General features: G+C 41.9%; 2 protein-coding genes across 3 annotated transcripts in view; one reads left to right on the forward strand and one right to left on the reverse strand.

The window, feature by feature from the left end:
- The window catches only part of LOC126473539 (transmembrane protein 65), a 513,111-nt gene extending 507,387 nt beyond the window's left edge, over nt 1-5,724 (reverse strand). For both annotated transcript variants that reach the window (XM_050100667.1, XM_050100657.1), the window contains exon 1: nt 5,207-5,724. In XM_050100667.1, coding sequence (XP_049956624.1) covers nt 5,207-5,663 — 457 coding nt within the window. In that variant the 5' untranslated portion in view covers nt 5,664-5,724. The remainder of the gene's footprint in view (nt 1-5,206) is intronic.
- Nucleotides 5,725-5,783: 59 nt separating this feature from the next.
- The window catches only part of LOC126473548 (COP9 signalosome complex subunit 5), a 31,115-nt gene continuing 10,310 nt past the window's right edge, over nt 5,784-26,588 (forward strand). The window contains exons 1-3 of the mRNA XM_050100679.1: nt 5,784-6,113; nt 22,252-22,486; nt 22,642-22,836. Coding sequence (XP_049956636.1) covers nt 5,956-6,113; nt 22,252-22,486; nt 22,642-22,836 — 588 coding nt within the window. The 5' untranslated portion in view covers nt 5,784-5,955. The remainder of the gene's footprint in view (nt 6,114-22,251; nt 22,487-22,641; nt 22,837-26,588) is intronic.

Genomic DNA, 26,588 nt, shown 5'->3' on the forward strand with positions numbered 1-26,588 from the left:
CGCCTCAGGAGACTAAAGACAAGCTTGATAAACACTACGGTGACTCTGCACCTTCGATTAGAACAGTTTATAAATGGTTTCAAAGTTTTCGGAGTGGCCATATGGGCACAAGTGATGCTGAACATTCTGGCCGCCCTGTGGAGGTTAGGACTCCAGAAATCATTGATAAAATCCACGATATGGTGATGGATGACAGAAGAGTTAAGGTGCGTGAGATTGCTAGTGCTGTGTGCATCTCGAATGAATGGGTAAATAATATTTTGCATAAACATTTGGACATGAGAAAGCTATCCGCAAGATGAGTTCCGCGATTGCTTACGCTTGACCAAATACGGAATCGTGTGAAGTGTTGCAAGGATTGTTTGCAGCTGTTCAGGGAGAATCCGCAAGACTTTACCCGTCGTTTCGCCACTGTGGATGAAACATGGATACATTACTGTACTCCTGAGACCAAACAACAATTTAAACAATGGGTTACCAAGGGAGAATCTGCACCAAAAAAGCGAAGACCATTCCTTCGGCCGGAAAGGTTATGGCGGCAGTCTTTTGGGATTCACAAGGGATAATCCTCATCGACTATCTGCAAAAGGGTAAAACTTTTACAGATGCATATTATTCATCGTTATTGGACCCTTTGAAAACTGAGCTGCAAGAAAAACGACGGCGATTGGATCGCAAAAAAGTCCTTTCCCATCACGACAATGCACCAGCGCACACACCTCAGAAGTCGTTGTGGCAAAATCAATGGAAATAGGATTCCAACTCGTTTCACATCTCCCCATTTCTCCAGACTTGGCTCCCTCGGACTACTATTTGTTCCCCAATTTGAAGAAATGGCTGATGAGACAAACATTTTACTCAAACGAGGAGGTGATTGCAGCAACTAATAGCTATTTTGCAGACTTGGACAATCCCTATTATTCGTCTTGGATCAACCAATTACAACAGTGTTGACGAACTTTATAAGTCTAAAAGAAGACTATGTCGAAACAAACACGTAAGTAGTTTTTATTTTTGCACAGACTTTTCAAACGCCCATCATAAGAAATGAGAACAGAAACGAGATTTTTATTCAAAGAGAATAATTGTACTGAAGTCGCTGCCATTTATGATGTTCCCCTGGACATCACAAACGGCGGTACATGGTTCTTAATACGATGTATAATCACCATGGACAACAATTTATGCTCTGCTGGAGGGTCTGTAACGTACTCCTATGTTGGCAGGTTGGTAAGGAGTTAGTTCTTGTAGGAGAGCGTTCCATTCCTCCGCAAGCACGGTTGACAATTACTGGAGGCTCGTTGGCGCAGGTGGACGTGCTGCAATACATCTTCCCACTGCATCCCACACGTGCTCAGTGGGATTTAAGTCGGGGGAATGGGCAGGCCAGTCCATTCACCGAATATCCTCGTTTATACGTTTGTACCAACTACAGCAATATTTCTTAATGAAGTCAGTAGCTCGTAACCACACCTTGGAAATTATCTCACGAACGGCTCGTCTGCGGACTTATATTTATTGGAACGGTTTTGCCTCTATTATCATATTTTTCCACCTGTGTCAGTTTACGCTATTAGTTATGATACATTCTGCATATGTCAGCTGAGATTACAGATTGAGTAAGCAGACGTCAATGTGGATACGTATCGGAAAAAAAATGTACGTGTGCAATTCCGCTTCCCACTCAAAAGCTGATTGTGAAGAAATGTACACAGTGAGACAAGAAATCATTCCACTTCAGTACAGCACGCAGTCTGCATTGCTTTTGGCTCAATTTCCAGTCACGTATGAAAGAACCTCTCTCAAGATTAATCTGTATGCTGAAGAGAAGACGTAATGTACAGGGTGAATCATGTAAAACTTGCACCGCAGATATGAAATGAGCTATAGACGTGCAGTTTTTACAAAATGGATTAATAGTCAGGGGCTCATATTTTTAGGCAATGAACAGAGTGTTATAATATTTAGAAAGTGGTAAACATACTTTTTAAAATGGAATAATGCCTATTGAAATTAACAAACTAAAAGTATGGTAAAATAGAATGTCAGTGGTGTCTGTTGCAGGAGTCTAGTGCGAGTCGTTTACGAGACATCGTATTGTACAAAGTTTCCACATCGGCACTCATTTGTACCATTCATCCCGCGTAGTTGATAGGTATGATGTTGTTATGTTTGCTTACAGTATGCTTGTGTGTTCCTTGAGTGCATTGCGACTTGCTAGTCAGTCAGTATGCCAAGAGTGGACGAGAGTGTAGGAAGAATGCAGTTCGTTTTTGCACGGTGTACACGGCAACAGACGTCAACCATCTTGCAATATTTATCAACCACCTTTTCAGCCAGTTACATGAAAGTCGTCGTATAACTCCTAGACAACGTATCAGAAGGAAACAAGTGATGAAGGAAGAGGGGGACATCAATGCTCTTGCAGCTGATCCGCGCGTTAGCTCCCACGCAATCGCCCGAGTATGTGGCGTGAGGGAGGCACCTGTCCTATGCATTCTCCATCGACTCAGGTTCCATTCCTGTCCCATATCTCTCCTTCAAGAGAACATGGAAACGATTATGAAAATTGTGTTAACTTCTGTACATGGGCATTAAGACAGGATACTCCAGATGTATCATGTATCTTGTTGAGTGATGACGCCACATTTACCAATCACAGCCCTAACATGCTCTACTGATCTGTTGACACTGTCCATCCCCGTTAGCTGAGTGGTCAGCGCGACGTAATGTCAATCCTAAGGGCCCGTGTTCGATTCCCGACTGGGTCGGAGATTTTCTCTGCTCAGGGACTGGGTGTTGTGTTGTCCTGATCATCGTCATTTCATCCCCATCGACGTGCAAGTCGCCGAAGTGATGTCAAATCGAAAGACTTGCACCCGGCGAACGGTCTACCCGACGGGAGGAGCTAGTCACACAACATCTACTACTCTATCTGTTGACAATCACCGTTGGCTTCGTCAGGTGGAAAGTCAGCATCTAAGGTGTCCAACCGCGTGGAGTGGGATAGTGAACCAGCAGCCCATAGGCCCTTTTTTCACAGACAGAATACATGAATGCTCGCTTTTTATTCTGCGGGGAAAGCTGAAAGACGCCGTCTACAAGAAGTTACCAACTACACGCGATAATATGCAACGACAAATTATTGTAGCCTGCTCGGACAACCTCGCTGAAATGCTAGCGAGTGTGCAGCAGTCGTTCCGTAACAGACTGGAAGCGTGTATTGCCGCTGCCGGTGGTCATTTTGAACACAACCTGTGGCGGTCAATTGTCTCGTTACTGGTAAGAATCCACATAACTAGTGTATGCACTTCTGTTGTTCCTTAGTGTATGCAACAACAGGTATTGCACAATTGTCGGTGTGCGAACTTTTCAAAATACGATATCTCGTAAACGACTCCCACTAGAATCCTGCAACATTCACCATTGACATTCTAATTTAGCCTACTTTTAGTTTGTTAATGTCAACAGTTGTCATTCGGGTTAAAAAGCGTAGTTTGCACAAAAAATGCAAGTTCTAAGTATTATTACAATCTGTTGTTTGGCTAACATTACGAGTCCCTGACCTGGATAATTGGAATGAGAGTAACCGAAATGAGAGTAACCGATCAGCGCTGAAGAAACAAAAGCATGACTGTTCAATATGAAGACTTAACAGTCGCCAATAGCCGAGGCAACTAAATACGAAAGTTATGAGCCCAACGCTGCAGAAAAAATGCAAGTATAATCAATTGTTTGTCGACACATCGTAAACCTTTTTCATCCGATTATTACAGATATCTTCCGCCTGCATTCCGGCTGAAGCGATCATAGTGACATGCGTGTTCAACAATCAGATACACTTCACACGTCGAGCATGTCATCTACACTTCATACATATAAACAATTATACCTGCACATATACCAAACTTTCATACATTTTTGTGTGGGACATATCGTCCCTGAATTAAATTGAAAGTATCCCCCATCCCCAAGTTCTGTCCAAGACTTTTGGTTCCTTAATTGTAAGGCAACTTGGGATCTGAGACTCCCTCTGTCCCACTGTCATTTCGCCTGGTCACTGGCTGGATCCCTATCATGGGTTACTCGAACAGCCAACTATATCAAGCGAATGAAAAGTACCAAACAAATAGCTGAAATTCGCAATCACAAAACTATCTGATACACACAAAACTAATTACACAAAGCTGAACTCAGCTGAAGTTGAATTTCGAATTCGTGACTTGAAAGTGGTACCGAATTTGTTGCCGCGAGAAGCTGTCTAAGGACACCAAGTTTCCGTTGCCACAATGACCGTCGTACGAATATTCAGATCAAACAGGCACAGGTCGCGCACAATTTGATTTTGGCACCGGCTTCGCTCGTCAGACCGCATCTTCCGACAATCATTGGCCTAGTTGCGTCAATGGGCGACTGTAATACCGATACCAAAAGCTAGACTTCATCCTGAAACATTATTGTTAAGGAAATATTCTCACCCCAAGTAAAATAACAATTGATTATTCGACTGGTTTGAAAAAGTATCGTTTAAATGCACGTCTCTAATAAATCTTTTTTCAATTGTTCCCAAAACACCTGTAATACGTGCGCAGACTAGGCCGATTTAGTACCCGTGACAAATAAGTTATAATGTGTCAAGTTCGTTCACGACAGGACACACATTTTGAATCTCGTTAGCTGTCTAATAAATCACTGCTGGCATATTATTCTAGCATTGTTTTCGACCTGACGGTAACTAATAACTGTAATCACGTACTGTATTCTGTGCACGTTGTGAAACTAGTCGCGAAAGAAGACTCGTATAACTTTGTTTTATAAGTCAAACACTTGGTCGTCACTAGATTCAATGCGAACTGGAACAACAAGTTAGTAGTTGTTATGGATCTGAAATTAATGAACAATATACGTAAAGAAACAGGTTTCTGGATCCAGGAAAATAATGAAGGGACAAGGAAGATTTAAAAAAGCGAAAAACATTTAAAGTATCCTGTTATCTGCAGGGCACGACCTGAAAATTAATATGAGAATTACAGGCATTTTAGAATGTTATACGAAGCAGAGAAAGTAAAACAATGCCTCTATGGTTGCAGTAGCGCTAAAAATCAAATTATGCAAACTACTGTCGTTATCTGAAAACTATAATTTTTGAAATATTTGCCATAAAGTTCAACAACAAGCGAAATGCAGTTCCTTTGCATTTACGTACCTTCATATTCGGCTTTCATTTTCTCGGACTGAAATTCTTGCAGTGCGCAGAGAAGTGCGTTCCTTTCTTCTCCGGTCAGTCGAAGTATTAAATCTTGAGCCTGACGTTTGGTCAAAGGCGCTGACACCGACTTGTCCACGATTAGCAAGCATGACGAATTACTAAATAATTTCGAGTTTATTCCTGGAACAGTCAGTAAGTTTTTAAAATATCGCGAAAATATCGAAACTGGGATGTTATTGCGAGCAGCTGATCTGGCCATATGAGTTTCATTTCTTAAATTTGGCGCTTTTCTTGTGGAGTGAAACAACCGAAGTCCGCAATACTGAAGAGTAATATTGTTTGAATTGCGAGTACTAAATGAGTAACCGGGATAAGAATTGATGCGGCAGCTCTCAGCTCTCTGCAATAAATTGGAAAATTTTAGAAGAATACTGAACGAAAACGGGGACTTCATTGTCAACAACCACTCGCGTGATGTTGAACTTCGGATGGACGCTGCTATACTGACTCCCGATCCGAAGCCATGGTGCTACTGTCAACCCTGGCGGGAATTCTTAGAATTGCGCTGTTGTATTGTCAACAGTTGAGGTGCGATACTGGTGAGGAGTAGCTTTTGTGGTTAGGTATGTTGGAAATAAATATTATTTGTTAAGGAACAGAGATTTCCAGGTGAAACGAGACATACGCTACTATCGAAAACGGTAGTTGTGGAACGTCCCTTTTAATCTCAATTTTTAGAATTTATCATGGCAAGTGGATCGTCGTCCGAAACACAGTCGGCAATCGCTCAGAAGACATGGGAAATGTCGAATAACATAGAAACAATTAGCTCAGTGGATGAAATATACAGATATGATCGTAAGCAACAACAAGACATACTTGCTGCGAAACCATGGGAGAAAGAGTAAGTGTAGATAAGTTTTATTTTCTGTTCATGATATATTGTATTCTTGACCACAACGTTCACGCGGTCTGTTTCAACGCTGAAGTTGTTTTATTACTCAGTTTATTTTTTTATGTCAAGGAACACAACATTTAGATACCCTAAACCAGACAAATTTGTTTCTTACGCAAGTAATATAAGCTTGTTAATTCGTATTTAAACATGCAGAATGAATGAAGTCACATTACAGATTGTGATGTATCGTTAGACTTGTTGCCTTTATTTTCATTCTTCGTATTGAACCTAACTTCTTAGTCCATTATGAACATCTTATTGGCTAACATATTGCCATACAGATTTTTTAAATTGCCTTTGGAATATTTTTTTAAATTACCACATTCCTCATCACAATGTTTATCATGACTACTGTTATACAACAGTAATCTGCTGTGTCTAGTTGTGTATCCCTTATTTCTTCTTTTAGTTATATTTTTTCCCCTTCTGTTGATTTAATCTGTTATTTCTATATTTACATTTTCAGTGGAATTGTTTTGAAGCTTCTTTATCAATTAGTGTTCTACAGTAGATTTTCTCAATTCTTCTCACTTATCTTCCCCCATTGTTGTCATTTGTTTCCACCAAAATTTCTCATCTTCAAATACCAGAAAGTAAATTATTCTTTATTATTCTAATATTTTGGTTTTATTGCAGCCTATTGTCGCATTTGGCTTAATAATGACTACCAGTTTCATTTTAGATTTTGAACATCTTCAGATCAAGTGTAGTTGCAGAGCAACCAGCCAGTTCTTTGTGTGGTGCATAGCTTATGCAAGTCACTTCACACAGCACCATAAAATTGACAGGTCGATCTGCAACTACATTGTACCTGAAGATGTCCAAAATTTGATCGAAACTAGTACCAAATCATTATTAAGACAAATGCATTAACATACTGCAATAAAAGGTAAATGCTGCAAATGATGTATTGTAATAATAATTAGTTGTCAGAGATATGTATCACCACTTGACACCACATCAAGCTTTCATTCTTTACTATTTTTGACTTGTAGTTTTATGGCAATTCTAGCCTCAAAATTGATACTTATTATTTGATTTGTTGTTATAGATTTTACATGTGCACTACTCCACTCCTTATTCTAATAAATGTTATCTGTAGTCGATTGTATAAGAAGATCCCTCACAGCTTGCAGTGCTGTTGCCAGCTTTCAACTGTGAAGCACTGATGGCAGGAGTTGGTAACAGAAGCCATATAGAGAACTGTGGCAAAGCTGAGGCACTTCCAGAAGACATTTACAAAATCATGTTATGCCGTTGGTTAATGTAGGCCAACAAAGTTGCCACGCCCAGCCCACTGCAGCTCTCAGGGTTTAACTTATGCCAACTTAACTATAGTACTTGATGGGGTTGATTTCCTTTCTGATGTGTTAACAAGAATTGCACACGGATTGTACTCAGAATCCAGCTATTGTTTGTGAACATCATCTGGGTCCATAATAGAAGGCTGGAGGAAGCGAGCTCTAGTCAAATACTTACCCACCATATAACATCCATTGCACTTATGCTTCATACTAAATAACCGGTGCCAATGTGGACAGTAAGCTTTCTATTCCAAGAAAGTGTCATAGGTAGGATATGCAATGAACCAGGACTGTTTTCATCTATTTTTGTAACACAGTGAATCAGAACACAGTTTAATAAAATAGGGCACTGCATTCGAAAATGTCTAGTATCCCCACATTGCTTCTGCACACATTATTGTTTGAGCTGTTTGATCACAGGTGCATGTGAAATAATAAGGAACCGAAGTCATTCGCCCTACACCAGTTACAACTACAGTACTGTGTTCGTGCTCTGTTTTATTGCGAAATTTATTGATTGAAGAACCCGATCCCTTTTTTATAAAATGGGTTGAGTCTCCACAGATCTTCGTGATAACTCACTAGGCTTCTAGGTGCAATTATCGCGATGGAAATTTCTTGTGCTGTTACACAAGAAAGGGAAGTGATTTTATCTTGTTTAGTATGTAGTTTATGAGTCAAATGTGATGATGGGCTGTTCATGTTAATAAACTTTTAGTGTGTTTGGATCTACCTCCAAATATATATACTCCAAAAGTCACTATATGATACATGGTGGAGAGTTCCATGAACCACTCCTAGTCATCCCCTTTTCTGCTCCACTCACAAATAGAGCGAGGGGAAAAACGGCTTTCTGTATGCTTCTGTATGAGTGTTTCTCATCTCGTTTACCCAAGATATTTGTTGTTGGCAATAGAATTATTCTGCAGTCTGTCACAAATACTGGTTCTCTAAACATTCACAATATTATCTCATGAAAAGAACATTACCTTAACTCTAGTGGTTCCTATTTGAGTTCACAGAGCAATTCCATAACCCTCGTATATTGATTGAACTTACAGGTAACAGAACTAGCAGCACATTTCTGCAATACTACTGTGTATTCCTTTACCATGACCTAGTGGGGATCCCAAACATTCGAGCAGTACTAGAAGATGAGTTGTAAAATTATGCTGTTAATGATCTCCTTTACAGATGAGCTGCATTTTCCTAGTATTCTCCCAATAAACTGAATTCAATCATTTTCTGTCTCTACAACCAACATTACATAATAATTATTTTACTATATGAACTGACGTGTTCTTTAGAATTTGATGATATTCACATTAAAATGATTTAACTGAGTTCTCGTTACTCGGACATTAATTTGAAAATAGTAGTAATAACAATATGTACCACTAATATCAGAACAAAGTGCAGACACAGAGGAAGTTTAACGAAGATTTTGAGTTTTGAACTCCAGGATTGTGTTTCTTTTATCATTATAAATAAAAGATACACTTTGCAAATGATGCTTATTCATTCCCCCTCCCCCCTCCCCCCCCCCCCCCCCCCCCAATTACAGAGAGATTACTTCTGTGTTGTGTTTGACGAATGGCATTATGGATCTCAAATTCAGTTGTATTTTTAATAAATTACAACAGTGGATAAATATACTTAATGAATATTGCTAATATTCCTAACTGTCAAAATAGATTGCTAAATGACATATGCAAGTGAATCCTACACTTAATTTTAATTTCTTTCTTTTGTGAAATGATTATGTTTTGCCGAAGTGAGAATTGTTTTCAAAATATTGTCCCACTGATGCAAATTAATATATGTGAAACATAGTAATTTACTGATTTCTGTGTCTCCAAAGTTGGCAGTTATTGCTTTGCAGAAAATATCTGAACTGCTTACTAGGCAGATGCACTAACCCGTACACCACCCTGATACAGTGTCTTTGCACAGCTACACGGACTACCCTAGCATGCCTCCTTCCTCAATCAAATTTCCCATTCATGCCTCGGCACTTGGTATTCCCTCTAAACTTGAACATCATTGCCAGGCTCCGCAACTTATTGGAACAGCACCTCAGCATCGAATGAAACATGCTCATTCTTCGTCTCTTGGGCGGGGACACCTTCCTGTGTGCATTTTCCTCGATCCACTATGCAATGTTGTTTTCTGCACCGATGATGACCATGGACTTCTTTGCACCTCATATCCAGCATGGCTGCCAGTCCATTGTGGTGGGGCCACCATGTATCCTGCTAGTTGTAGCCCCCCCTCCCCCCCGACTACACAGGGATTGCTCTACTGATGTCTGCATCATTAACTCCCCATGTATGCCAAGGACTAGATGCCCGCCATCCTGTGGCATTGGGAGCCCCGGCAATGGCCATCCTACCAGCTGGTCTTCGCTGCGGCTGGATGACGCACATGGGGATGGCCCCCGGTCGCAGTGGGTGGCATCAGGGCAGATGACATGCCATGAAACGTATTACGTCTTCTCTTGCTGGTGGCGCAATGCCAGCAGTCTGTAAGCGGTTGAGATCTAACTACAGTGTGAACCAGGCTCCGCAACTTATTGGAACAGCACCTCAGCATCGAATGAAACATGCTCATTCTTCGTCTCTTGGGCGGGGACACCTTCCTGTGTGCATTTTCCTCGATCCACTATGCAATGTTGTTTTCTGCACCGATGATGACCATGGACTTCTTTGCACCTCATATCCAGCATGGCTGCCAGTCCATTGTGGTGGGGCCACCATGTATCCTGCTAGTTGTAGCCCCCCCTCCCCCCGACTACACAGGGATTGCTCTACTGATGTCTGCATCATTAACTCCCCATGTATGCCAAGGACTAGATGCCCGCCATCCTGTGGCATTGGGAGCCCCGGCAATGGCCATCCTACCAGCTGGTCTTCGCTGCGGCTGGATGACGCACATGGGGATGGCCCCCGGTCGCAGTGGGTGGCATCAGGGCAGATGACATGCCATGAAACGTATTACGTCTTCTCTTGCTGGTGGCGCAATGCCAGCAGTCTGTAAGCGGTTGAGGTCTAACTACAGTGTGAAAAATGTGACCCCAAATTGTTCTGTTCCCTGGCCACACCATGGGAGGAACATGAGGCTAAGGATGGCAGCAAATCTTATTCTCCCTGGTACCTCATATGTATGAGAGCTGATTGGGCGTCCTTCATGTCAATGAAGCCTCAGTTTTTTTGTGGAGCACTTAGAGGAAAAGTTTGGGGAAATGGAGGGATTGTCCAAAATGCGAACGGGGTCAGTCTTCATAAAAGCAGCATCCTCTGCCCAGTCACGGGCACTGCTCGCCTGTGACAAGCTGGGAGATGTTTGTGTTTCCATCACACACCATAAGAGCTTAAATATGATCCAAGGTATAATATTTCACAGGGATCTTCTTTTGCAGTCTAATAATGAGCTGCACGCCAACTTAGAACAATGAGGTGTTCATTTTGACCGGCTCGTACATAGGAGTCCAAAGGATAATCAGGTAGTCACCTGTGCCTTCATCTTGGCCTTCGAGGGTGATACAATACCGAGAAGGTCAGGGTGATGGTATGCCGGTGTGATATCAAGCCAAATATCCCTTCCCTGACGCAGTGCTTTAAGTGCTGGAAGTTCGGGCGTATGTCTTCCTGCTGTATGTCCAGCGTCGTATGTCACGACTGTGGACGTCCATCACATGTCAATACTTCATGTGCCCCACCTCCCATCTGTGTCAACTGCAGAGAGCACCATTCCCCTTGCTCACCAGGCTGCTGGATTCTCCAGAAAGAATGGAAAAATCATGGAATGCAAGACCCTGGAGCAACTGACCTACACTGGGAATAAGAGGAAATTTAAACACCTACAACCTGTGCTTATAACATCCTACGCCGCCACTACAAAAACAGTTATGGCCTCATCAGTTCCGCCAATTCCAGTCGGCTCCCATAGCCGTAAGACTACACCTGCCCCATTGATTGTGGGGGGGCAGTTCCCTCCCTGTTGCTCCCACACCAACTACCTCAGGAGCACTATCCCCCCACCATCAGGGACATCAGTTCCCACTTCTCAGCCAGAGAAGCGTAAGCCTTCTTCAGCTCCTCTCACTAGGAAGGGGTCCCTCCCATCCCAGGTTTCTACTACTAGGAAAGATGGCACCTGCCAGGGGCTGATGAGCTCAAAAGCAGCTGGTCATAGAGTTTCACAATCCTCCTCAGTCCCAGAGACTGAATCAGTGAATCCCTTGCAGCCAGAGAAACCCAAGGAGCGGGACCTAGATCTTGCCGGACCCTCAGACACAATGGATATAGACTCCTCAGGAACTTAATAGGTGGCAGCAGGTGACCCTGAGGGGTAAACTGCCTCCTTGAGCACTCATGCCTTCCCATCTTCATGATCACATCATCCTCCAGTGGAATTACGGCGTTTTTTTCCACCGCCTCGCTAAGCTATGGCAACTGTTAAGCTTTACACCTGCTTTCTGCATTGCTATGCAAGAAACCTGTTTCCCAGCAATGTCCTCCAAGGCTATAGGAGATATTATAAGAATGATAGCGACTATAATTGCATGTCAAGTGTGTAGTGAAACTGTGCCCCTTCAAACCCCTCTTGAAGCTGTGGCTGTCAGGATAAGGACGACGCAGCACATTACTGTCTGCAATCTATGTCTTCCTCCAGATGGAGCAGTACCCCTGAATGTATTGGCTGCACTGTTTCATGAACTCCCTAAATCTTTCCTACTTTAGGGAGATTTTAATACCCATAACCCCTTGTGGGGTGGCACAGTGCTTACTGGCTGAGGTAAAGATGCCGAAACTTAACGGTCTCAACTCGACCTCTGCCTCTTAAATACTGGGGCCCCCACACATTTCAGTGTGGCTCATGGGAATTACTCGACCATTGAGTTATCCCTCTGCAGCCCAGGACTTCTCCCATCTGTCCACTGGAGAGCCCACAATGACTTGTGTGGTAGTGACCACTTTCGCATCTTCCTTTCACTCCCACCGTGCCAGTCCCCTGGACATCTACCCAGAAGGGCTTTAAACAAGGCGGACTGGGAAGCTTTCACCTCTGCTGTCGGCATTGAATCTCCCCCACATGGTTCCATTGATATTGTGGTTGAGCGGGTCAGTAGAATGATCATTTCTATGGCGGAAAATGTGATCCGTTGTTCTTTAGGGTGCCCCTCGGTGAAAGTCTGTCCCTTGTTATTCGCCAGAAATCACTGAGGCTATTAAAGAGTGTTGGTGAGCTTTACAGCGACATAAGTGGCACCCTTCCCTAGAGCACCTATTTGCTTTTAAACAGCTCCATACCTGCATTCACAAGCTTATAAAACGACGGAAACAGGAGTGTTCGGAGAAGTACCTCTCGACCATTGGTTGCCATACGTCACCATCCCAAGTCTGGACAAAGATCAGACTTTTTTTTTGTACCAGACTCCAACAGGTGTCCCTGGTGTGTTATCTACCAATGCAAACGCGATTGTCGATCACTTTGCTGAGCACTATGCTCAAGCTTCTGCGTCAAAGAAATACACCCCAGCCTATTGCATCCCCAAATGGTGTATGGAAGGGAAAGTCCTCTTGTTCACTACACATTACAGTAAACCCTGTAACGCCCCATTTACAGAGTGCGAGCTCCTCAACGCCCTTGCATATTGCCCCGACACAGCTCCTGGACCAGATCGGATCCACAGTCAGATGATTAAACATCTCTTGTCTGATTACAAGCGACATCTCCTCGTCATCTTCAACCGGATCTGGTTCAATGGCGTCTTTCCATTGCTATGGCAGGAGAGCACCATCATTCCTGTGCTCAAACCCAGTAAAAACCCACTTGAAGTGGATAGCTATCAGCCTCACCAGCATTCTTTGTAAGCTGTTAGAACATAGGGTGAGTCAGCGGTTGTGTTGGGTCCTGGAGTCACATGGTCTACTACCTCCATGCCAGGGCAGTTTCCACCAGAGTCACTCTATCACTGATAATCTTGTGTCCCTCAAGTCTGCCATTTGAACAGCCTTTTCCAGACACCAACATCTGCTTGCCATCTTTTTTGATTTACGAAAAGCTTATGACACGACCTGGTGACATTATACCCTTGCCACATTATATGAGTGGGGTCTCTGTGGCCTGCTCTAGATTTTTATTCAAAATGTCCTGTCGCTCCGTACTTTCTGTGTCCAAGTTGGTGCCTCCCTTAGTTCCCTCCCCCCCCCCCCTCCCCCCCATACCCAGGAGAATGGGGTCCCACCATGCTCTGTATTGAGTGTATCTCTATCTTTATTGGCTATTAATGGTCTGGCAGCAGCTGTAGGACCGTCTGTCTGTCTTACCTTCTCTGTATGCAGATGACTTCTGCATTTCGTACTGCTCCTCCAGTACTGGTGTTGCTGACCAGCGCCTACAGGGAGTCATCTACAAGGCGCAGTGTGTCATGCACTTCTGTCAGCATCATACTGTTCATCCAGAATCAGAACTTTATCTTAACCTTTTCAGGACAGAACGTGTTTCCCCAAAGCAGAACAATTCGGCAGCACTGTGCAGGTTCCATATCCCTTAGGGTTCTTTCGTCTCTTATAAAATCTACAGTTTTTGACTTATTGATGTAACTTTTTTGTAAATGAAGCTTAAAACATGCTCTTTACTGCCATACTATTTTCATTATTCCATATCGCACACTTTTTGACTTGGGGGTGGTGTTAAAATAGAAAAAAATGAAAAATTTGATTTTTTTTAGTTGAGAGGCGATGCATTGAATTGGACATATTAAAATTTGTTGTATCTTATTCTTTAAAGTTTTAGCTTTAAAATGACACACAAATTACAATTTTCTTTCTTATTGGACGTCCGTGGGAAGAATAATAAAAACTCCATTTTGAGGAATGAAAAATTTGATGTATGTTAATAAACTTCAAAATTTCATGAAGTTTGCTTAAAACAAATCTTACAACTTTGGCATATCAATTTTTAGATAACAACCATATTTTACAAGTCCTTTCAGTACTTTGATACTTTGTGATACCTGCTGAAGCACTCAGGCACATGAAGAGAAGGGTTGGACGGGCAAGTTTCACAAAAAAAAATGGGGACCATTTTTACCCTCCTGGCTTGGAGCAATCACTACAAACGACAAGTCACCCTGTTTTTCCATGTCCATTCTTGCGATAGCTTGGTACAGGCCGTCCATCCTGTGTAGGTCACCATGCTAAGATTGTGGCCTCTTCCTCTATGGGGTTGGTTGAGCCCTGACATTGCCCACAAGCTCCTTGACGAGACTCTTCCGAAACTGCAAATGACTCTTTGGTGTCTCTCCTCTTTTCTTTGCTATGATGACATATAGCAAGTAAGCATTGACGATCCCCACCTGAAATTAGCCAGAAAAATTACCCTTTTGTCAAAATAAAAATTTACTAAGTAGGCCAAGGCCTATTAGAAAAGTGAATATCGTACCTCGAATAATCAGGAGAACATTTTCCCCCACCACCTGAGGGATTTTCTGGCAAAATGGTAAGATGCACAGTAGATGCTCCCATATTTTCCGTGTAGTCACAAATCATTGATGGCTTCTGGTGCGACAATCGGGCCACGTATACAACCCTCATGTCCCGAAAGGGTTGATGACAATCCACTCACTATTGTGGAGACATATCGATTCTTAGAACTGGTTTCCAATGACCAATTGAATTGGCTTCCTCACCTTCGTCAGCTTAAGCGGAGGTGCTGGCAGCACCTCAATGCCCTCCACGGCTTGAGCAACACGAACTGGGATGCAGATTGCTCTACATTGCTGCAGCTCTATGGGGCCCTTATTCGATTCCGCCTTGACTATGGGGGTCTGGTTTACGGTATGGGCAGCACCCTCAGCATTGCGTTTACTCAACCCAGTGCACCACTGTGGCGTTCGACTAGTGGGGGAAGCATTTAGGACAAGTCCAGTGATCAGTGTGCTGGTGGAGTCTGGTGTCCCTCCAATGAAGGTTAGGAGTGCACAACTGCTTGCCAGTTACGTTGCACACATTTGCAGTTCTCCCGAGCATCTGAACTACTGTCTTGTTTTCCCAACCATCTCCCACAGCGGCGACCCAGGTTAGGGCTTAAGATTGCTGTTCACGTCCGATCCCTTCTGTCTGAACTGCAGTCCATCTCTTTACCACCTGTACTCAAGGTCCATTGACGTACACCTCCAAGGTGTAAAACTAGGCCAAAGCTTCACCCGGACTTTATGCATGGCCCTGTGGACTCAGTTAACCCTGCGGCTCTCCACTGTCACTTCCTCTCGAATCTTGCCATGTTCCAGGGCTCCGAAGTGGTTCACACTGATGGCTAGATGGCTAATGGTCATGTTGGCTTCACCTACATCCACAGAGGCCATATTGAACAGCATTCCTTGCCCGATGGCTGCAGTGTATTCACTGCAGAGCTGGTGGCCATATCTCATGCACTTGAGTACATCCGTTCATGCTCTGGTGAGTCATTTCGTCTCTGTACTGACTCCCTGAGCAGTTTACAAGCTATAGCCCAGTGCTACCCTCACCATCCTCTGGTAGCGACCGTCCAGAAGTCCATCTATGCCCTGGAACGGTCCAGTCATTCAGTGGTGTCTGTGCCCCGGGTCACATTGGAATCCCAGGAAATGAACTTGCCGACAGGCTGGCCAAGCAGGCTACACGGAAACCGCTTCTGCAGGTTGGCATCCCCGTCACTGACCTGCGTTCATTATTATGCCACCAGGTTTTTTGGCTTTGGAAGAGGAAATGTCATTGTCTCAGTATGCACAAAAAACTGCGTGCCATTAAGGAGACTATGAGTGTGTGGAAGTCCTCCATGCTGGCCTCTCACTGGTACTCCGTGGTTCTCTGCCAGCTCTGCATTGGCCACACATGGGTGACACACGACTACCTCCTGCGCCGTGATGACCCACCTCACTGCTGGAGTGGCGCACGGTTGACAGTGGCCCATATACTGTTCTGCTGCCCTTCTTTGGCTGCCCTGCGTCATAATCTTCAGTTACCAGTCTAGTTACTGTTAATTTTAGCAGACAATGCCTCATTGGCTGATTTGGTTTTACATTTTATCCGCGAGAGTGGGTTTTATAATTCTATGTAGGTATTAGCGCATGTCCTTTGTCCCTCTGCATCCTCCATGCCCATGCTTTTGGGCAAGAGGTTTTAATGTCTCACAGAGTGGCTGGCTCAGCCAGCCATGGTCATCTGCCCTCTTGTTTTAATTCCTTCTACCTGTTTTTGGCGTCTCTGTGTTTTTCTTGTCTTAGTGTTTGTTGCCCTTCAGTCATTCTTATGGTTTTTTTCCTTTCTCCCAGTTTTGTGTTGTCAATCTCTCTCTCTCTCTCTCTCTCTCTCTCTCTCTCTCTCTCTCTCTCTCTCTCTCTTCCCACCCTTGTATAATATTTTAATCAGAACAAGGGACCGATGACCTAGCAGTTTTATCCTCCCCTTTAAACCAACCATTGATTGAAATGTCCTAACTCAAACCCAGATATAGGTGCTATAATCTACATCTGCATTTCCATCCATACTCCGTAAACTACCATGAAGTGCATGGCAGAGTGTACATCCTATTGTATTAGTCATTAAGGTTTCTTCCAGTTCCATTTATGTATGGAACTGGGAAGAATGATTACTTGAATGCCTCTGTGTAATATGTTAAGTATTCTAATCTTTTCCTCAGGATCCCTATCTGAGCAATACGTAGAGTGTGGTAGTATATTACTAGAGTCATCATTGAAAGCCAGTTAGTAGACTTGCTTGGGATAGTTTACATCCATCATCAAGAGTCTGCCAGTTCAGTTCCTTCACCATCACTGTAACCCTGTCCCAAAAGTCAAGCGAACCTATGACCATTCGTGCTGCTTGTCTCTGTATACATACAATAGCCCCTGTTAGTCCTATTTGGTACTTGTCCCACACACTTGAGCAGTATTCTAGAATGGGTCACATGAGTAATTTGTATGCAATATCCTTTGTAGACTGATTACACTTCCACAGTATTCCAACAATAAACCGAAGTCTGCCACCTGCTTTACTCTCAACAGAGCCTGTGTAAACATTCAATTTCATATCCCTATGAAGTGTTACATGCAGGTATTTGTACAGGTTGGCCAATTCCAGCTGTGACTCATTGACATTATAGTCATAATCATTAATCAAATGAAACTGTATGGTTCCAGAGACCTTTTCAAGTTTCAGACATCTGTGAATTGTATAACAAAAGCGCTGGCAGGTTGATAGACACACAAACATACACACAAAATTCAAGCTTTCGCAACCAACGGTTGCTTCATCAGGAAAGAGGGAAGGAGAGGGAAAGACGAAAGGATGTGGGTTTTAAGGTAGAGGGTAAGGAGTCATTCCAATCCCAGAGCGGAAAGACTTACCTTAGGGGGAAAAAAGGACAGGTATACACTCGCGCGCACACACACACACACACACACACACACACACACACATCCATCTGCACATACACAACACAAGCAGACATTTGTAAAGGCAAAGAGTTTGGGCAGAGATGTCAGTAGAGGCAGAAGTACAGAGGCAAAGATGTTGTTGAAAGACAGGTGGGGTATGAGCGGCGGCAACTTGAAATTAGCAGAGGTTGAGGCCTGGCGGATAACGAGAAGAGAGGATATACTGAAGAGCAAGTTCCCATCTCCGGAGTTCTGACAGGTTGGTGTTAGTGGGAAGTATCCAGATAACCCGAACGGTGTAACACTGTGCCAAGATGTGCTGGCCGTGCACCAAGGCATGTTAAGCCACAGGGTGATCCTCATTACCAACAAACACTGTCTGCCTGTGTCCATTCATGCGAATGGACAGTTTGTTGCTGGTCATTCCCACATAGAAAGCTTCACAGTGTAGGCAGGTCAGTTGGTAAATCACGTGGGTGCTTTCACACGTGGCTCTGGCTTTGATCGTGTACACCTTCCGGGCTACAGGACTGGAGTAGGTGGTGGTGGTGGTGGGAGGGTGCATAGGACAGGTTTTACACCGGGGGTGGTTACAAGGGTAGGAGCCAGAGGGTAGGGAAGGTGGTTTGGGGATTTCATAGGGATGAACTAAGAGGTTACGAAGGTTAGGTGGACGGCGGAAAGACACTCTTGGTGGAGTGGGGAGGATTTCATGAAGGATGGATCTCATTTCAGGGCAGGATTTGAGGAAGTCAAACACTTTTCTAGTTCATCAACTGGCTTATTTCAGTACAAAACAGAGTGCACAGAAGTTGTATAAATCAAAACCTTTAAGTCTTTGGACCTTTCACATACGTTTTGGAACCATTTAAAATGCTTGAAAAATGAGTCATCTTTCAAAACTAAAATTATGTTAAGTAAGAGTAGGTTTTGATTTTTATGAGCCTGTTATGTGATAATGTAATAAAACAGGTTTTATGTATGGCAAAAATTTCAATTATTTATGAAACCTGTTCAACCTAAAAGTGGAAGCTCTCTTTTTTCAGGGAATGTAGAACTGTATGGTACTAATCAACAACAAAAATTCTTTTGGACTGACATTTTTGAAAACAAATTTTTTCCATAAATTATTAAAAAAAAGGTCAGAGTGCTATGGTAAAAGAACTTTGGTAGAAAAGTCCAAATGGACGATTTCTTGGTAATCATAAAGCAATTATCTTTCAATTAAAAAAAAAAAGGCAATAAAATATCTAGAACTGTTTCAGATGTACAGCATTTTAAACTTTTTTCCAAAATTTGAATCTCTTATTAACTCATGCACAATGTTTTATCAACAGTCTCTGCCTTGCATTTTACCCCGTCTTCCACCTTTAAGCTCTCATGTTATCAAATAATGTCCAGTGCAGTTCCCAACAATCAGTCTTTTCTTCTCATCCTGTCCAGTAAGTCTCCCTGGGATCTGAGTGGCTTTCCTGAACCATGCCCCTTTTCCTAAACCTCTCCAGTTCTTTTCCTTCACCCCTCTTCCTTCCCCTTCAACTCTTCTGCCAGAAGAAAGAGCCACTGGCTCTGAAAGCTTGTAAAAGTTAAACCTTTTTGTGTGTGTTCTCCTGCCATCATTTGGTGAGTAGGTTTTTTTATTTATCCATTTAAGTTTTATTATTTAATTGGATAGATAAAAAATCTTCTCACCAAGTGGCGGCAGAACACAGAATTAAAAGACTATTGTGACAGGCAAGCAAAAGAGCCAGTGGCTGCTCCTTCAGGCGGAAGGGTTAAAGGGGAAGGAAAAAGGGCGAAGGTAAAGGACGAGAGGTCTTTCCTTCTGATCCCCTACAGTAAGTCCCCGCAGTTCTGGATGACTTTCCCAAAATCTGTCCCTTTTCCTAGACCTCTCCAGTCCTTTCGTTTCACCCTTTTTCCTTCCCCTTCAACCCCTCTGCCTGAAGAAGGAGCCACTGGCTCCAAAAGCTTGCCTATCACAACAGTTTTATGTGCGTGTTCTGCTGCTGCATAGTGAGTAGATTTTTTTATCTATCCAGTTAAATAATTTTATCAACAATTGATTGTTTTCATTTACATTTTATGATCAGTAATTGATTATTTTCGTTATTATATAATACATGTGAGATAGACTTGGGGGCAAGTTGAAAATCCCCCCGTCGGAGATTTGAGTCGTCCCTCTGGCATTGTTGTGTGTGTTGTCCTTAGCCTAAGTTAGATTTATGTAGTGTGTAAGACTAGGAGAGACCGATGACCTCAGCATTCTGGTCCCATAGAACCTTACCACAAATTTGTCACTATGACAGTGACATGGTGTGCTTTAGGGCAAAAGTTACTTACTTTTCCAGTTAGTTCCCTTTTAATTCAGTGAACTTTGTCAAATGGTTCTCCAGTGAATAGATCCCATCTTTGAAGTGTTAGTCTGGAAGGTTTTTCAGATTGCCCATTTATGGCTACCATAACCTTTTACGTGGACTTGAAACATTTTGCACTCACAAATTTCTTATCTAAGTGGAAGTTACAGATTATTTTGTTTAGTATTTCAAACAATATTATGAAAATGATTGGATGCTACTTGCCATATTGTGAAGATGTTGAGTCACAGACAGGCACAACAGAAAGATAGCTAGGCAAGTAAACTTTCAGCCATAAGGGCTTCTTCTGAATTATACAAAAAAAAAACACACACACACACACACACACACACACACACACACACACACGTACTGAAAGACGTTCATAAATTCTTTTGTGAAGCAGAAAGAGTGGCAAATAGGTGCAGTTTCAGTTTGTTTTTGAAGTTAATAGAAGTAATGATTACATGCTTCACATCACAGATTCGTATGGCTGAATTAGTCACTTCTTTCTGTGCAACACTGTAGCTGAGTGATGGCTAGAGTAATTAATTTCCCCTATGTAGTATTATTATATGAACATTATTTGTTGTTTTTGAACTGTGATTAGTTGTTGTGAACTAACTTCATAAGACAGTTAATGTGCTACAAATCTGTTGTCTGTATGCTCAACTCTTTAAAAGGCTGTCTATAAGAGAATGGTAACTAGACTAGATCTTCTGCAAATTGTAGCTCAGATCCCCCTGTTTTTCTATTGGTAAAGCATGTCGGGGGACATGTGCGTGGTACTAAAAATATTACAGTTCACAATTATTGCAAGATAGTAAATCAGAAAAATTCATTTTCCATACCAAAATGATTTATGCTTAGTCACTGGCTCCTGCCTCAAGTTTCATTGCAGCTTCATTTCTGGTGTATAGTGGTTAACTAATATCTCATCCACAGTAAAAAGAAAAAAAGCTATGCATGAAATTTATTAGATTCTTTTTAATGCCATCATTGTATTGCTGAGAAATTAATTTTCTTTTGGTCAGTACCCAACAAATGCTTTTTGGGACAAATTTCAAGCGGTTCATCTTTAGGAAAACGTATGGTCACAGTCGTTTTCAGCATCCCATTTCTTAACACGTAGAATGAATGTACATACTGTTTATAAACTTTCACTAACTTCAAATATATTTCCATTGGTGGTAAACTATTCAAAACTAAGATTTTCATATAACATAGTATACAGAAGAATGCTGAAGATTAGATGGGTAGATCACATAACTAATGAGGAGGTATTGAATAGAATTGGGGAGAAGAGGAGTTTGTGGCACAACTTGACAAAAAGAAGGGACCGGTTAGTAGGACATGTTTTGAGGCATCAAGGGATCACAAATTTAGCATTGGAGGGCAGTGTGGAGGGTAAAAATCGTAGAGGGAGACCAAGAGATGAATACACTAAGCAGATTCAGAAGGATGTAGGTTGCAGTAAGTACTGGGAGATGAAGAAGCTTGCATAGGATAGAGTAGCATGGAGAGCTGCATCAAACCAGTCTCAGAACTGAAGACCACAACAACAACAAAAACAACAACAACAACAGTATAACAGTCTTGCCATACTGGTATAAGTGAAACACAAATAACACAGCGAATTAAAATGCCTTATAAGCAAAGCTATTCTAAGGATCAATTTGATATTTAAATTGTAGCACAGTATGCACAAACAAACAAAAGTAACATTTCATTTGTATCCATACCATACCTTTACAGAAGCAAAACTTTGCAGAGAGAGAGAGAGTGAGAGTGGGGGGGGGGGGGGGGGGGGGATGAATTCTGTTCTTCAAAGTTATGCCATTTCTGTTTGTTGCCCACAGTTTTATCACACTGAGATGACATTTTTTTTATAAACCAAATATGTGCTTTCATGACATTTCAAAAAAAAAAAAAAAAAAAAAAAAACTGTATGATATGGAAACATTCTAGGAGAAAAATAATTAGTAATCTTATTTTAACAGTCCGCACTTTTTCAAAGACATCAAGATATCTGCCCTTGCACTTTTAAAAATGGTGATGCATGCAAGGTCAGGTGGAACACTTGAAGTTATGGGACTGCTTTTGGGAAAAGTGGATGCTAACACAATGATAGTGATGGATTCATTTGCACTTCCAGTTGAGGGCACGGAAACAAGAGTCAATGCTCAAGCACAGGCTTATGAGTACATGACAGCTTACATAGAAGCTGCGAAACAGGTGGGTACTTTTTCTAGTATTCATTTTGAGATGAATATTTCAGGGTTTATTTAAGATTTGAAATTGTATGTATTTGGTAATAATAATGTTGGTTTTTAGCATAGCATAAAGTTTCCATATTCTCATGTGACATATTATCAGTTATTTTCTTTCAGGTTGGACGCATGGAAAATGCAATAGGCTGGTACCATAGTCACCCAGGATATGGATGTTGGTTGTCTGGAATTGATGTATCTACTCAGATGCTGAACCAAAATTTTCAAGAACCATTTGTTGCTATTGTTATTGATCCTGTTAGAACCATTTCAGCTGGGAAAGTATGCCTGGGGGCATTTAGAACATATCCCAAGGTTTGTTTGTTGTTATGTTCTGTGCTAATGTCACTTTTAAGTGCATCTGGCTATGGTGGGAATAAATGTAGTTGCATCTCTAGCATTCAGAACTTTGTAACACACGAACTCAGCTTCTGTGCCACATTGTACTGATTTTCTTCTTGCCTACATTTCCCAGTGACATAATATGTAGTGTGGCTTAACAGCCTCCTGTGTAAGCCATCAGAATGATTTCCTAGGTTATAATTAAACATAATCTCCTATTTCTCTGATTGTTTTCCCATACACAAAGGACTAACTGCCATTATGATACAGTTACAGTGTTCTATCATTTGGAGTTGGTGTGTATCATACTCTGGATAACACACTGGGAGCCAGCAATGGAATCCTTCTGCAATAAGTGTATACGCTGTAGGAGCACTAATTTTTTTGTGCCACACTGCTTAATCCCCATCAAAAGCTTAAGTACAGTTTCTGCTGTGGACCTGATATCACCCAACAGTATCATACACTGATACTACTACTTATTAATGTCAGGATGATCAAAGAATGTGGATGGGTGTGAGAGGTAGTATTTAATTTCAGTATACCCATTCCCATGAAAAAGATTCATACCAATTTGAGACCTGCACAGTGTATTTTTAGTACTTTCATTATTATTATGTGGCAATATACAGGGTGTTTATAAATGAACATCGGGGTTTTAATGCTTTATAATATTTATTATATTAAACTTACAGCTATAAATGATACGTCAAATGAAAGAGCAACTGAAACAGTTTTACCAAGAACCTTATAAATGTTCAGTGTGAGCACCATTTGTCACACGGCACACATAAAGTCTATAGCCGAGTTCTTCCCAAATGTTGACAAGTGTGTCTTCAGTGATTGTAGCAACAGCTGCTTCAATCCAATTTCTTAATTCAGGGAGGTCTGCTGGTAGTGGAGGCACGTACTCACGATCCTTGATGAAGCCCCAAAGGAAAAAATCGCATGGCGTTAGATTGGGTGAATGTGGAGGCCATGCAAAGCAAACTTATTAACGTTTGCGAAGAACTCTGCTGTAGACTTGATGTGTGCCGTGTGACAAATGGTGCTCACATTGATCATTTATAAGGTCCTTGGTAAAACTGTTTCAGTTGCTCTTTCATTTGACACATCATTTATAACTGTAAGTTTAATGTAATAAATATTATAAAGCGTTAAAACCCCGATATTCATTTATAAACACCCTGTATAATGAAACAAGTATGTGACATATTGGGAAGTGGTTACCATGACCATTTTGCTTCAACGTTCCCTACATCTGTATTAAGCTCAGCGACTTGTATAAGATGTTAAAGTATAAAAGAAATTACTGCTATATCACAAAAAGTCGCAATTTCTCCAATACATTTCCCACCCATGACCTTCTCAACAAAGCAGGTAAAATTCAGTACATCCTCCAATATTTATCATCACTGTTTCGGTTGGTTTGATACGACCTGCCACAACTTCCTCTCCTGTGCCAACTTCATCTCAGAATAGCATTTACATTCAATGTCCTTAATTATTGGTTGAATACATTCCTGTCTTTATCTTCTCAGATACAGTTTTTGCCCTCTCTGGCTCCATCTAGTTCTGTGGAAGCTATTCCCTGGCATCTTAACACATGTCCTATCATCCTGCTCCTCCTCCTCCTCCTCCTCCTCCTCCTCCTCCTAGTGGGTTTTTCCAAATATTTCTTTCCTCAAAAGTTCTATGGAGGACCTCCTCGTGTGTCGTCTTATCGGTCCATTTATTTTCAACTTCCTGAGTACTAAATCAAAATGGCTTGGATACTCTTTTTTTTCCTGCCACCATTGTCCTCCAGCTGTACATTGTCAGAAATTTTTTCTTCAAATTAAGGCCTATGTTTGATATTAGTAGACTTCTTTCAGCAAGGGTTACTCTCTTTGCCTGTGCTGTTCTGCTTTGTATGTCCTCATTTCCTCAGCTCTTGCGTGTTATCTTACTTCATATGTAGCAGAATTCCTTCACCCAATGTTCTGTGTGGTCCCTCAATTTCTTTGCTGCTAGTCCTCAGGACTTTCCTTGGTTTACTCTGTCTGTATTCTGTGTTCATCTGATATTTCATTCCTTTCATTTGGTACTGTAATTTTTTCTCATTTTATAGCAGTTTCATCAGCAAATTCTTTATTGACATCTTTTAACTGTGAATTTTAATCCCACTTCTAAATCCATCTTTTAATTCCTTCATTGCTTCTTGAACAGCAGAGGAGAAAGACAGCATCCCTACCATATTTTTCACTGTCAGTACTTGCTTGTACTCCTATTTTTATCACAATTTTGAACGTCTTGCACCATTTTACATTGCAAAATTCTTTTTGTAAGTCAAAAAATCCCACGAAAATGTCTGCATTTTTCTGAAGTCTTATCACCATTACCAAATGAGGTAGCACAGTGGTTAGCACACTGGACTCACATTCAGGGTGACAACGATTTAACCCCCGTCCAGCCACCCTGATTTAGATGCTTCAGCAAATGCTGGGATGGTTCTTTTGAAACGACATGACTGTCCCTCTTCCCCATTATTCCCTAAACTGATGGGACCAATGACCTCACTGTTTGGTTCCCTCCACCAAATCAACCAACCACCCAGAATGAAATTTTCACTCTTCAGCAGAGTGTGCACTGATATGAAACTTACTGGCAGATTAAAACTGTGTGCCGGACCAAGACTCGAATTCAGGACCTTCAACTTTAGCAGGCAAGTGGTCTACCACCTCAGCTACCGAAGCACGACTCACGACCCATCCTCACAGCTTCAATTCCTCCAGTACCTCATCTCCTACCTTCCAAACTTCATAGAAGCTCTCCTGCAGACCTTGCACACATAGCACTCCTGGAAGAAAGGATATTGCAGAGACATGGGTTAGCCACAGCCTGGGGAATGTTCCCAGAATGAAATTTTCACTCTGCAATGGAGTGTGTGCTGATGTGAAAATTCCTGGCAGATTAAAACTGTGTGATAGACCGAGTTTGGAATGTAGGAGACAAAGTACTGATGGAATTGAAGCTGTGAGGATGGGCTATGAGTCATGTTTGGGTAGCTCAAATGGTAGAGCACTTGCCTGCAAAAGGCAAAGGTCCCAAGTTCGAGACTCAGTCCAGGAACTTTCAACCAACCAACCAATCTTACCTCCGTTAACAGGTGCAGTATCAGAACTACCTACCTGTTGGCTTTACTTTTCCTAAAGACAAACTAATCTTCATCTAATAGAGCCACAAGTTTCTTTTCCATTATTATGTATATTATTCTTGTTAATAACTTGGTTGCATGAGTTGTTAAGCTGATTGTGTTGATAGTTCTTGCATTTATGTATCTGTCCGATCTTTGTGATTATATGAATGATATCCGAGTGAAAGCCTGACAGCATGTCTCCACTCTCATAGATTCTAGACACTAACCTGAATAATCATTTTGTTTCCACTTCCATCAATGATTTTAGAAATGCCAGAGGGATGTTAGTAACATCTGCCTTTTGCTGCAAGTCTTCCAGAACTCTGTCAGGCTCAGACTCTAACAGTGGATCTCCTGTCTTCCAACCTGACACCTATTTCTTCTTCTGTCATGTTATGTCATGTCATATCACCTCTCTCTCTCTCTCTCTCTCTCTCTCTCTCTCTCTCTCTCTCTCTCTCTCTCTCATAGAGACTCTCAGTGTTCTCTTTCCACCTATTTACTATCTCTTGCACATTAAACAGTGGAATTCTGCATGCAGTTGATA

This window comes from Schistocerca serialis, chromosome 1 (genome assembly GCF_023864345.2).
Source record: "Schistocerca serialis cubense isolate TAMUIC-IGC-003099 chromosome 1, iqSchSeri2.2, whole genome shotgun sequence".
In the NCBI taxonomy this organism is placed as follows: domain Eukaryota; kingdom Metazoa; phylum Arthropoda; class Insecta; order Orthoptera; family Acrididae; genus Schistocerca; species Schistocerca serialis.